The sequence below is a fragment of the Meles meles genome, chromosome 4, assembly GCF_922984935.1.
Source record: "Meles meles chromosome 4, mMelMel3.1 paternal haplotype, whole genome shotgun sequence".
NCBI classification, from domain to species: domain Eukaryota; kingdom Metazoa; phylum Chordata; class Mammalia; order Carnivora; family Mustelidae; genus Meles; species Meles meles.
The window spans coordinates 114,700,998-114,715,488 of NC_060069.1; the positions used below are offsets into that span (position 1 = coordinate 114,700,998).

At 37.7% G+C, this 14,491-nt stretch overlaps 1 protein-coding gene across 2 annotated transcripts in view; it reads right to left on the minus strand.

The window, feature by feature from the left end:
- Positions 1-14,491, minus strand: part of LOC123939747 (cell cycle control protein 50C-like) — a 52,555-nt gene that overhangs the window by 31,249 nt on the left and 6,815 nt on the right. Inside the window, exons 3-6 of one of the 2 annotated variants that reach the window (XM_046001567.1) lie at positions 9,847-9,948; positions 8,742-8,829; positions 8,172-8,312; positions 2,538-2,720 (exon numbers count right to left, since the gene is read on the minus strand). In XM_046001567.1, the coding sequence (XP_045857523.1) occupies positions 2,538-2,720; positions 8,172-8,312; positions 8,742-8,829; positions 9,847-9,948 (514 nt within the window). Of the gene's footprint in view, positions 1-2,510; positions 2,721-8,171; positions 8,313-8,741; positions 8,830-9,846; positions 9,949-14,491 lie in introns of both variants that reach the window. The other variant, XM_046001566.1, reaches the window with a different exon arrangement.

Here is a 14,491-nt window from a genome sequence, read left to right on the forward strand (position 1 = left end):
ATTGAACTTCATGTTGTCTAATCTTTACCAATGTTGTATCTTGCTGGAATGAAATTAAGCAAAAACAAGCCTTCCCTCTACATAGTTGTAATCTATAAAAGAGATTCTGACACAAATAGATCAGACTGACTTACAGACAGCGAAAAAAATGGACAAATATATTTAATTTCCTTTGACAGACTCAAGGAAATGAAAAGAATACAGGTGTGCTTTACAGCAAACCTAAATTTTTGTTTGTGAATCAGGAGACCCAGAGTAGGCGAAAGTCCTTCATAACTAAGGTTTGAATTCCTACCTTGTAGAAAATTCTTCAACATTAGTGAAGAATGAAAATAATGAGATAGATGGCAAAACATGTTTGGTAGGAAAGCTAAAGATGGTGCATTCATTTGGGTTTTGAAAAGGCAAATGTCCCTCATTGCTGGGGAGAATATGTTTGAAGTGGGTTTGCTATCGTTAGCATTTTAATGATGTCATTTTGATTATGCATGTGGCCTGAGGTTTTTAAACATCTGGTGCCTTTTGTAAACCAAACTAATAAACAAATAAAGGCTTCTCATAGCAACGGCACAGGACTGCAGCATTTCCCAGCAAAACTCTTAAAAGGCCTCAAATCACTTGGCAACATGCGATTTAAAGGCACAAGGAAACAGGTTAGGAAACAAGTTCTCTCTCTCTTTCTTTTCCATCAAAATCCCTGTCATCAGGTCCCTGCATGCCACCTTGACCCAGCTGCGTGTTTTTTCTTCCTTCAGTTCCATTAAGAAGGTCTTTTTCTCAGACACAGAACATCTTTTTCCCCTTAGGAATGGTATAGGTGTCTGCTGCAGTTCTGATTTAGTCCTTCTCCTTGCGTGGCAGCAAGGCCGTGAGGCAGGCTGGGTACTACTCACACCAGGGCTCTGCTCAGGAGGTGCAAGGATAGGGCTGAAGCTCAGGGTCCAGGTTCTGCCTGCAAGATTTAGACTCAAGAGTCATCAGCATTAAAATAGGACTGTGAATGAAGTCACTCAAGGAGAGCTTGACTCCAGAGGGGAAACAGAGTGTCTCCTCTGTTTGGAACATGGAGTCCCTCATGTTTCCCTCAACTCGAAACTCCCGGGCATACGTGGTGAGGACAGCAGTACACGATGGGTTTCTTTCTTCCTGTTTTGTGACTGCAACTCTAACTGCTTTACTGAAAAGGGAGTCGTAGACAAAGCTGGGATCAGAAGGTCTAATTTGGGAGACCACTGTCAAGTAACTTTCAATCTCAAATTTGGGGGGGGGGTGGCTTGCTGAAATCCTATTAAAAAGGTAATATTCTATGGTTTACTCTTTTATCTGTATGTATAAGGCTGCATAAGAGAAATAGGTCTGTGGCTTTCATTTTTATTTAGGGAGAAATGAAAATGAAGGAACTGAAGGCAAACCATACTCATCAGTGGAAAAAAAGGAGGCAACAAGCTGAGAAGCAGAGAAGAGTGTCACTTCAGTGGTGCATCTCTGACTGAGGAATGTCTCCCCCCACTCCCCCACCCCCGCTACATCAGAATGGAGATGCCCCACACTCTAGGATAGATAAGAAAACATGAAGTGGGGAACTAGAGCTCATACAGTCATTCACCTCTTCTAAAGTATTTCTCATTCAAGCTCCCCAAGGTGTAAAGAAACTAAGGCGGTAGACAGTTTTGTGGTAAGATCCTCTGGCCTGCTGGGAGTCCCATGAACAACTCCTACTCAGTAGCCCTGAGACTGTGTATAAATATATAATTTTTTTAAAGATAGCGTTTGGCTCTCATTTTGAAGTTAAATCTTTTTGTCTTTAAGTCAAGAGTTACATTTGTACTTTTGAATTAAGTGAAAACATTCAGAATCCCACATTAAAGCCTGTGTCTCCTAACTTGGACCTTATGTCCTTAACCAAGGCACTGATTCCTACCAGCTGGCTCAGTATCAAAGAGGGAAGAACACAGCGTCTTCAGAGCAGAACTTATAGCACACATCACATGGGTTGGATGGACTGCACCTGCATCTTGAGTCCAGGGCTCCCTTGGTCTATACTTTTGTTTAGATTAAAAGGTTCTACAGTGTCTCTCAGTTTTCATTATTTTTAGCATATATTCTAAATTTACTGCTTACCAAATTGCTTTCTCTCATTTCCCTGGTCTTCTACCTCATCCCATCCCTCTCTGTTACACATCTCTAGGTCCACTGTATTTAATCTTTTGGGGGAATAGAAATAGTCCTTCCTTATTTACACATCCTTACTTACCTGATACTGCTATAAACTGTTATTCCTAAAAAAAATTTTTTTAAAGTACATATTTGATTATATATAAAGTGGAGACAAACAGTTTTATGGTGACAAGTGACAGTACTACCAATTAGAGAACTATATATTTCTTCTTTGTATACACAGATTAGATTGTAGGACAGAAAAGTACAAAATGAAATAATTCAACAACTAGGACCTAGACGGCTGCTGATTTTTCTTGATCCTCAGGAAGAAGAGTGGTATAAAAGGATACTATATGTAATGTTAAAACTATAGTTACCAGCAGGCAAGCCTTCAGTAAAGTACTGTATGCGATTGAGTCGACGGTACAGTTTTTTGAAAGTGGGAAAGGCAGCTGTCCGCATCCACACAATGAAGTCATCATTGAGGAAGCCATTGTTTTCTGGATCCTCTTTATCCAGTTCGTAGACAGCCTTTGCCCAGGATGGGGGCTTTGTAGTCCCTGTGGGAAGAAATCATTGACATGGTTGACAGAAATCATCTACACCCTTCAGTCTTCCTTAGAACAGAGAGAATGAAATAGTTTTGCCTTCTTGAGAAAAGAGAAGTAATAATTAAGACTTTAAAAAAAGTGTGTATGTATAAGCTACCTAAGTATGAAAACTTTAAAAAATAATGGACTCTAAAAACTCTAAGGAAATGTAGGGGAAATAGTGATGATTTGTCATAGGGTTAAAATAAAACAGAATATCAAATTATATGTATATTCTGTGTTCAACTACATTAAATGCATATAAAGCACTGAAAAAATAGACCAAAAGGATAATAGTGGTTATATTCAGGGATAGCATCATAGGGACTGTCTTCATTTTCTTAAGCTTCACTAGCAATTTAAAGACAGGAAATTAAAACAAGATACGATCATTTCATCTAAAACTTGGGTAATAGGTAAAGAAAAAAAGTGACAACAATTGATGATGCAGTGGAACTAGGAACTCTTGCTCAGAGCAGATAGATGTGCAGACTGATAACATCACTGGCAATCTAGGAATATGTATCAAAAATTTCAATATATTTTGCATATATTTTGGCTTAGAAATTCTACTTCTACAAATTTATTCTAAGGAAATAATCATGTATGTGCACGCAGACTATGTTAAATAGATATTTTCTGCAGCAACGTGCTTAGAGCTCAAAGTTGGAAGTAAGGAGGAGGAACTGATAAAGAGAAGGCAGAGAACAAAGGTGTTAGGAGCCTGTTCTTTTTTTTTTTCCCCAAAGATTTGATTTATTTATTTGACAGAGAGAGGGAGATCACAAGTAGGCAGAGAGGCAGGCAGAGACAGAGGGGAAAGCAGGCTCCCTGCCAAGCAGAAAGCCCAACGTGGGGCTCAATCCCAGGACCCTGAGACCATGACCTGAGCCGAAGGCAGTGGCTTAACACACTGAACCACCCAGGTGCACCAATTACAGGCCTGTTCTAAAGCCAAGAGGCCTAGTAGATTTGGGTTTGTAGGACTGTTGGAAGCACAGGATGGAATGCCAGTGCCAGGAAATGAGTCTGTTGAGTTTACTCTCATTCTCATACTTCCCACTTTAGCATGGTGGGCTTGTCTGTGTCTTGCACTATACAGCATGCTCTTCACTATAGTGTCCTTTTTTCACTGGCATTTAGTCTAGTGCCTGGCACAGAGCAGGCATTCAACAAATGCTTGCTAAAGGAAAGAGTGATTCCAATGAAAGTTGACAGAAGATAATAAAATCCATATTGAATTTTAAAGAACTAGTCAATAAGAGAAAATTGCTTAATGAACTTTTTCATTCTAGGAAATTGGTTCTAGTAATTGCAGAATCCAAATGCAAAAGAGGAAACCACTCTTTCTCAACTCGATTGACTAAACTATTTTCCTTTAAAAGAAACCCGTCCCATTTTCTAAGCATGGTACTTGTAAAAGCAAGTGCTGAGTTTGGTCCTATTAATCTGCTGAAGTATGTTTGTACACTTAAACTTCCTCTGGAAAAAATTCCTTTGCTGAAGAAACTTCCTCTGCAAATATTGTGGAGCTCACCTATTTTGGCCCTTCCCAAAATTTCAATCATTGTTGCTAGAAGAATTTTGATGAAAACTGAAATTGCCTCTGGTACCTCCACCATGGACCTCACCCTCTCATGAGCTCATGTCCCAAGATAACATGTCCTATAAGAAACTGACATCCTCATCACCCAGGGAGCTTATTAAAAATGTAAGTTTAAGCATGCTTTTCCTTACCAACCCCTGATCCCAGTTCATCCCATTTCCAGAGAGTACGAGAAGTGTGATCTAAGAGGCACCAACTTTCTTCCTTTTCCAAGTTGGGTCATTTGTATTTATCCATTTATTCAACAACAAGCATTTCTGGATTGGTCACTATGTATCAAGCACCAGGGATACAAAACTTCCTAATTTCCTCAAGGAATTCACAGGCAGAAGTGGGATGACAAGTATTCAAATAGATAATTACAGGATAATGTGGTAACTCTTACAGTAAAGGTAAAAATGAAGTGTAGCAGGAGATGAGAGAACACCAAAGACTCTTTGTGTTGTAGGCCTGAGGTTATGTGGCAAGACAAAACAAGAGAATGTTGCCAAGTTCCTTTCAAAAACTAGGGATTCAATCATAGGTACAGTGACCATACTTGCCAGTTGTCTAAGATAGTCACAGCATATGTCTTTTGTCTGTTATCCCACCTGACTTAGCATTTATCCCAAACAAATAATGTACATATAATTTCATCCTTCCACCTTCCAGTTATGGTCTTAGCTAATAGTGTGTGAAATACCCATGTGCAGTGAATGGAATGCTTACTTTAACATGTGATTAATGAAAGATAACCAGACACCCTTTCAATCAAAATATAGCATATTCCTGCGATGCCTCCCAGCTGTTTGACACTCCAGCTAGTTAGGGCATGGCCTCTGTGTTGACCCGTGAGACACATGAAGCTGCCAGCCTACAACTCAGTTGGATCAGTGGGAAATGTGGGAAATTATAGGTTATGTTATACACACATGACATAGTGTGGGAGATAGATGCTGAATGTCTTGTTGGGTGTACATTTGAACCCCAGTGCAACTGTGGCTTTATCATTTATTATATGGTACAAATGTATAACTATTTTATTGTTTGGTATCAGTTTTTATTTGCTAGGAAGTCCTTTTAGTTGTAAAGAGCTAAAAAATAGAACGTGTATGTTTAATGTAAAATTAAGTACAGTTTCTTGAGAAAGTTGATGAATGTGAAACTTGCAGTGCTGGTCGACAGTTATCACACAAAGGAACCATTGTGATGTCAATGACCAACAGAAAATTAAAAGACATAACTCTGCTGAAGAACATCAACATCTACTTCAGAGGTTTGTGGTTATTTTTAGGAGTATATACAAAGACAACGCTTTGCCTCAGGTAGCTACAGAAGGTCCATTTCTTTGTAATTATGTGAGCATGACTTTTCATTTGAGATCAATTGAGCTTCCCTTAGTTTTTTTTTTTTGGTGGGGGGGGGGGGCGGTAAACAAAGGAAAGCTTTAATGTGTTGCCTCCATTTGTTCTTTAGTATAAAAAGAACTTTGTACACAATTAAATGAGGCCAGTTTCACATCAGTGTCTTCAAATGCTTCAAAATAGAAAAATCAGTTAATTATAATAATGCTTGAATTTTTTGGTGTGACTTTTCATGCAATCAGAGCAAAGCTTTTTGATATTCAATCTTGAAAGATTAAAAATTCTAACATTATAAGGGGCACCTGAGTGGCTCAGTGGGTTAAGCCTCTCCCTTCAGCTCCGGTCATGATCCCAGGGTCCTGGGATGGAGCCCTGCATTGGACTCTCTGCTCAGCAGGGAGCCAGCTTCCCCCTCTCTCTGTGCCTGCCTCTCTGCTTACTTGTGATCGCTCTCTCTCTGTCAAATAAATAAAATCTTAAAAAAAAATTCTAGCATTATAATAAATATTGCTATAAATTCAGCTAGAAAATGAAAAATCAAGTGTAAGTTTTTGGTTTAGCAGTGATAGCATAAACACAAATTTGGTGGAGCACAACATCAGAATAAAGATAATGTTCTTAATAAATCGAGAAATGAACAGATCAAATGTACTTTAAATTGGCTGTGGTAGATACATAATTTGTCACCATATCCAAACAAGCTACAGTATTTTACTAAGCAAAAGAAGAGCTGAGGTTGTGCAAATTGAATATTTTTGTATATTCACAGTTGGAGAAACTGAACTGTAAAATTTTTACAATAATATGGATAATAGATAAAAGAAACACTTCAGGATGATAGTATATGTGGTCTGTCTTTGCTATGCATCATCAACCAGAATTTTGGAAATGTTTGAGCCTTTGAAGAACTAGTTTGTATATGAAATGATGTGTCCTATAATGATCCTAAATTTTTTTGGTAAATGAGCCTCTAACTTTGGGTTGAATTTTAGTCAAAGTAATTTAAAGATTTTAAATGAAGTATCCAAAATATGGAATGCCAAAAAACCTAGTTTTTGATTTAGTGAATTGTAATTGTTGAAAGACAATCTTGCAAACAAGAAGATATTAAAATTTGCCCCCATGAAAACAAGGGAATAACTGAACATATTATATAATAAGAGTTCCAAATGTGGACAAATTTAATTTTTAATTCTATAATTGTACTTTACAATATTTCAATTTAGGTAAAAACTCTTTTGATGGAGGTCCTGTTTTCAACTGGATTGAATTTTTTCTTTAGGGTGCCTGGGTGGCTCATTTGGTTAAATGCCTGCCTTTGGATCAGCTTCTAGGGTCCTGGGATTGAGTCCCACATCAGGGTCCCTGCTCAGTCGGGAGTCTTCTTCTCCCTCTCCCTCTACCCCTCACCCTTGCTCATGCTCTCTCTCTCTCAAATAAATAAATAAAATCTTCAAAAATTTTTGTCTACCAGAATTAAATGACATCAAGAAGGTTTAAGATTTTATAGCATCTAAATTTAGGAATACACTTAGAAAGATAAGAGATAGAAAAAAAAGGTGAGGTAAAAAGACAGTTCCTATGAAAATATTTATATTATAATACTAGCATATTTCAATATAAAAAAAATGAAAATGAAAATATCCTCCATTTAGTAAAATTGGCTATGAGCATAATAGGTACCTCAGCACCTATAGCTACCTTCTCAGTTAAGAAAAAATTTAGGGTTAAAAGAGAAGAATCAATTAAAGAGGCCAACAGTATCAAACTGATTAACCATAAAGTTTAACTTCAAAAAAGACTGCAGATAATTCTGTAAAAAAATTAAAAATATTTTAATATTTTAAAAAGAATAAAAAGAATAAACTCATTAGAAAAATACAGGGGCATGTAATGAAGACAGATATGGCCAAGAAACTGATTAAAATTATGTGACTGTATATCCAGAATAATTATTTTGCTCATGTTATCTTTTAATGTTTAAATAATAAAGTAGTTTTTTTAGTTGGCTTAATATACACAGATATGTTATTTTAATTTTTGAAACAGTTGCCTTTTAAAGTAGTTTGTAATGGAATTAGTTTATAGGTCCACCAATATGGTAATGTCAATTTACTGATTAGTAAATTCAAATTTAAAATAAATATATAACTTCAGTTTTTCTAGTGCCCCCTTTTCACTCTCAAAAGTACACGAGCTTAGAAAAAAAATTACATGGTCACCCTAATTATAAATAAAGCAACAAGTTTATTAAAACATTGCTTTTTTCCTAATGTCAACTGAATGGAACCAGGGCACCCATCATTTCATGTTTCTGATAGGTACATGATGGAGATGTCCACAGGAAGGGAAAGTCAGAGCAAAGGGGAAGTCAGCAAAAAAAGTAAAGAAGGAGGTATCTTAAACATTTCCTCACACGTAAAAAAGTTTCTATAAAGAGAAAAGAATTTTTAGCTAATATATGGGTCTTACCTGCAAATGCGATAGAAAGATTTTTGGATCTTGGATTCTGAAACTTGACATACTTATCTGTCCACCATGTAATTCCACTTCTAAGCATTGGGACTTCAATAGGTATAGAGGAATTCAGGTTGTATGAAAGAATAATGGTATCTGTAAGGAAATTAAAAATTGTGCTAGAGATGCAAGCAAGCATTTTTGCTCCACTTCAAAGTACAAAACCAGACACAGCTGAAAAGTAAACTAGGGTTTTAGCAGACTCTCAACATGCCTACATGTAAAAGATGTTGGAATTAGAAAACTATTCTTTTTCTTGCCAAGGCCCCAATTATTGGAAAATACTCTAAAGCTCCATTTAGCTTATGTTCCCTAACTACTTCAAATCTCCAGTAAGGGAGAAGTTATTTGCAAATGAAATACGATAAGTCAGTGGATAGTGTATACACAATTTCTTTTCTTTTCTTTTCTTTTCTTTTTTTTTTTTTTTGAAATGCTACTCAGTTGCAGAGGTGATCTTCTGGACATTTAGGTTATTACATGCTTATGAAAAGGCACACCATGGAGACAGGAAAAGTCACCTACCATTGAATATGCTGTTGGCAATAGCACCACAAGGAGCAATGGGAGTCCCATCATGGGACTTGCTAAATGGAGCACAGTTTCCAACATCCTGGAAGCAAGATGATACAGTAAAAAGAAATGCTTTGGTAAACTCTCTTAGAATGTTAAAAGTGAGAACACTGGCAGTGTAAATTAACCCACACTAATTTATTGACACATAACAAGATTGTGGACTGCTACCTGTTTTTCCCAGATTTCTGGCTCATGTAGACTAGGAAATTTTTGAGTTTTGGAGGCTGTGTGTGTTGTGTATATGTTTTTCCTTATTAACAATATATAACATACCAAATACATCTGCAAGAAGGAACTTACTTTGTGGGCTCAGCTAAATATCACACTAAGCCTACACCCAGAATATATTATTAAAACTTTTTTTATTGAAGTGTAATTCATATTCTGAAAATGATACAAATTATAGTGAGTCTATATACTAGATGACTTATCACAGGGGATCCATCCACCTAACTACCACAATAGATTTTTAAAAGAGTGGTGGCCAAAAAAATAATCTGATTATCACTTTCATATAATAATCTCAGTATGGAAAAGGTTTCCTTCTAGGGTTTTTTTTGGTTGTTTTTTGTTTGTTTGTTTTTGCTAGCATGCTGAGTATCATTTATCAAGAGTAAAAGTTTATACTTCTAGGAGTGAAAGGGTATTTAATTAAACCAAAGGCTTTTAATCAATGAAGTAGAGCTTGATTTCCTTAATTTCCTTAACCTTGGGTGGAGTGAAGGCCCCAGTTACAGGAGGGATAATGGTAGATATACAGGGAACTGGACTGAGACCAACCACTCAAGGTTACTATCAAAATGGCTGATGTATGAAAGGATAACCACTTAATTGGACAAGATTCATATTACTGTTCTGAAGAGAGAAACCACTCCTCCCATTAGCAGATATAGAGAATACCCAGCCCATTCATTTTATGCAAAAATGAAATGAACATTCTGTTTAATAAAGCTTTAGATTTTTAGTTTATTTTCTGACAACCTCTTTTAGACTTAAAGACCTTTTTGTTTTTGTTTTTGTTTTTAAGTATTTACCAAATTAACTAAAGACTTACCTTTAAGTCTGTACCCACCAGTTGGCTATTACTTCTGGATAGAATATATCGATAGAGATTCTGATAGAAGCCATACAGTTTGTAGTACATATAAACATTACCCTGTAAAAGGAGAAAAGCAAAAAGAATTAGCTGGAATATTAATAAACATGGACACAATTTTTAGAATAAAAACTACCACAGAAAGAACAGATAGGAACTGGAAGTTTCCTTATGTCAAGCAGAAACCCAAGAAATTATTTTTAAAAAATTGGTGTTGGAAAATCCTTGTCTACACAGAATTATTAAAATCACCAAATAACTTATTTTCAATGTTTTTGTAAGGGCTGCTGTGCTTCCACCGTGAAAAAATTTTAAAACCAGGTTTTGTATTCTCAATATATACAATTGATGTTACAGATACCATTATTTTCTAACAATACCAGGAAAAATGCTTTGCCTAGGGGTTGTGGTAGGCATCAAAGTCAATTATTTCAAACCAAATCCTTGAACATTATTTGAAGTTGGAGCCATCCGGGTGCATGTGAAAGACATGAGATTGCTCCTTGTACTTTGGCTCTGGGGTCTTTGTCTTTTTATCCCCAGAATCTAGCACAGTAGCTGGTACACAGCACTTGCTCAAGAAATGGTGAACCATTTGTTATGGACCAAAAAAAAAAAAAAAAGAGGGAATAGAATAATTCATGGATCTGAAAGAAAGGTGATTTTCACCTTGGCAATAAGTCACCTTGTTGCCATGAGAGATGGTCCTTTTCGTCTATGCTACCCTATGAGGCTGTCTAGCCATAGGCTACCATCATGCTTACCTTTACCATTCTCCAGGCAGACTTGATACAGATCTTACTAACAGTGCATATAATGCAAATGGAAATGCCCAATGTGGCTGTTTATAATTAATATATGACATACCTCCAAAATAATGAAGGCATGCATCCAAAAAGATGAAGGCCTTTATTAAGTGCTCCCCATATGTTAGCTGTTATATTCAGTGCCAGAAATACAAATGTATTCTTTTATAATCTCCGGGGTCAAGTGATTCGCATATACCATGAAAAACTGGCACTTTGGAAAGGCTTCTGGTCTCACCCTAAGGACATGTAAGAGGATGAGTATGGAAAATGTGAGCTGGTACTCAGGGCAGGCTGGAAATAAAGGCCATGGTAAGTGTGGCCATTTACAGAAAACAACAAAGGCTTAAGAACTTAGTCACTTGTAAGAGAAAAGTGTCTGGAATACCAAGAAGGGGAGATGTTGGGTCATGACAAAGAGGCAGGCTGCAACATCATAAATAGAGACCATGGATGTGAAGGCAAACAAACCAGGCATAGCAGGAATGACTGATTACATTTCCTCACCCAACAACGGAACCTCTACTGCTGACCCATAACTACAGAAAATATGAAACCCACAGAGTGGAATTTATTGTACATTTTCTTGGAGGCTAAAAAGAGAATTTCACTTACCCAAAGTGATACATTCACATAAATGACAAAATAAACAGGCAGAGCACACTCACACCATACCAGGGACAGAAGTGTTTTAATAACCTTTTTTTCAGTGATTCTTCGTCCAAAATTTAGCTTAACAAGGCCTCCCAGAGCATCACCTTTTTTACTGGTCCTAGAGGCACTCTTTAAATTCAGTGGCACTCTTGTGCAGGATTCCTAGTTTAAGGCAATCTTGCATGAACTCATTGCCTAGCATGTGTGCTGTGTGCTAACTGGTGAACTGAAGGCTCTGCGGTTGCACTAACTAGTTTGGCTGGATTTTTATGAGGAAGTCTTTGCCTGAAAGGAATGGTTAGCAGCTGGTAACATTTATTTGACTTTAAGGTTTCAAACTACACAGACAGATGGAAACTGAAGCCCTTAAGATTCGATCTTTTGGATTTTTTCTTTAAAAATGTAAGTACTTTGAGCTTCCAAGAAGAAATTGACTCTGTCACACCTTGATTTCAGACTTTTGACTTCCAGAACTGTGAGAGAATAGTTTTCTATTATTTTTAGCATCCCCGCTTTCAGGCCAAAATTAGGCAACACTAACTTTCTTTTTCAGTTGAAGTATAGTTGATACACAATGTTATATTAGCTTCAGGTGTACAACAGAGTGATTTGACAAAGTCTAGACATTATGCTGTGCTAACTACAAGTGTAGGTAACTGTCTACACTGTCTAACACTAACTCAGCGTGGTGAGTTGAGGAAGGCAAGAAAGGGCATACCTATAAAGAACTAGAATTTTGACCTATAAGAACAAACACATAAAACCTCCCTCACTGACTTTATGTAGATATCACTTATAATCCTATTACAACTCAGTAATTCCCTTATAGTTTATATCTGACTTACTCACAAAATTGCTTAGCCCTAGCCATAATCAATCTGGATGTATTCAGAATATTACTAATGCCAACATGCTTTCATTTGGGATTAAGAGAGAAATAAGAAAAGGTCACATAAAACCAAAGCTTCCTAGAACATAAACCCATATAATTTAGCACTTTATCTTTCTTCTGTTCATTTACTCTTTCAACATTTTCTGAGCATCTACTACATAAATATACTGCGTTATGCACCGTGGAGGAAGCAGAGATTCATATGTTCATTCAACAAACATTAATTGAGCACCTACACTGTGCCAGGCATTGTCATAGGTGCCTGGGACACAATAGTGAGAGACGGACAATAAACAGTACATATCAGAGACTATTAATTTATTTGGCAAATTAGGAGGTGATACATACTATGGAAAAATTGAAATCACAGCAAGTTAACAAGGATCGGGAGTAGTACAAGAGTGGGGAGAATAGACAGTTTTCAGTGTGAAATAGGATTGCCACAGTAGGCCTTATTGAAGTGAAGGTTGGACCAAGCCCTGAAGGAGGTAGGGCAGTTGGCCAAGTGAATATCAGGTACAGGGGGCAAGGCAAGAGAACACATGACTCGTTGAATGAGTGAGGATTCCAGTGCAGTAGGAGTGGGGTTGGGGGAATAGAATGAAGGATTAGGTCAGAGAGGAAATAAGAAGCCAAATCATGCAAAGCCCTGAAGGGACTTAAGCTTCTTCACTGAATGGAAAGAGGAGACATTGCAGGGATTTTTTAAAAGTTTATTTATTTATAAGTAACCTCTACTCCCAGTATGGGGCTTCAACCCATGACCCTGAGATCAAGAGTTGCATGCTCTTCCAGCTGAGCCAGCTGGGTGCCCCCACTTCAGGGATTTTTGAGTAAAGGAATTAACATATGACTTCGACTTTAAAAAAGTTCACCCTGGGGGTGCCTGGGTGGCACAGTTGGTTGAGCAGTGGACTCTTGGTTTCTGCTCAGGTCATGATCTCAGGGTCGTGAGATCGAGCCCTGTGTTGGGCTCTATGCTCAGTGCAGAATCTGCTTGAGAGTCTCCCTCCCTCTGCCTTTCCCTTCTCTCTCTCCCAAATAAATAAATAAATAAATCTTAAAAAAGAAAAACTCACTCTGGTTGCTATGTTGAGACATTGATATAAGCAGGGAGACCTGCTAAGAGGCTATTTCAGAAACCTAAGGGAGAGGTGAATATAGCATGGAGCTGGGTGGTAGTGCAAGAAGTGGCAGAAGTGGACAGACCCTGGATATATTTTGAAGGTAGAGCCAACAGGATGGATTGGATGTGAAGTGTGAAAGAATAAAAGGAATGACAATGACTACTAGACTTTTGGCCTGAGCACTGGAAGGATGGAGGTGGTTTTTTTTGTTTTTTGTTTTTTGTTTTTTGTTTTTTTTTCAGATTTTATTTACTTGACACAGAGAGAGAAAGAGAGAGAGAGGGAACACAAGCAGGGGCCACAGGAGAGGGAGAATTAGGCTTCCCTTTGAGCAGGGAGCCCAGTGATGTGGGGCTCGATCCCAGGACCCCAGGATCATGACCTGAGCTGAAAGCAGATGCTCAATGACTGAGCCACCCAGGTGCTCCTAGAAGGATGGAGTTGTTTCCAACTGAGATTGAGACGTCTTTGAATGGACTGGATTTTTTGGTAGGGTCAGGGAGTGGTGCAGTGGATAAGAGGAGAAGTGGAAACCAGGAATTCAGGTTTGGAAATGCTGAGCTTCAGATATCTATTAGATATCCACATGATATTAGGAAGGCAGCTGGACATACAAGTATGGATTTGGAAGAGATGTTTAAGCTAGAGATATAAAATGGTGTTGGCAGTAGATGGCATCTATCTGGAGATAGATGACATTTCCAAAAAAAGTGAACATAGAAGAAGACTGAAGACTAGGACTAAAGTGCTGCCTAACTCAACATAAGGAGTTTGGGGTAAACAGGAAGAATAGCAAAGGAACCAAAGAAAGGCAATCGGGGGCTAGGAGGAAAACCAAGACAGTCTAGTATCTTAAAAGCTAAGAGAAGAAAGCATGTTGAGGATGAGGGAGTGATCACCTGTGTCCAGAGAGCGACAAGGCACTAAGGTCTGACTGCTGAAACCTGACTGGAGTGGATTTAAGAGAGAGTGAGAAGAGAGGAACTACTGCCAAGATAGACAACTCATTTGAGATTTCCTGCCAGTGGGAGGTAAGAAATGGGAAAATAGCTGGCAGGGAAATTGGGAGAATAGAAGAGTGGTTTGTTTGAAGATAAGTGAAATAATATGTCTGTATGCTGGGA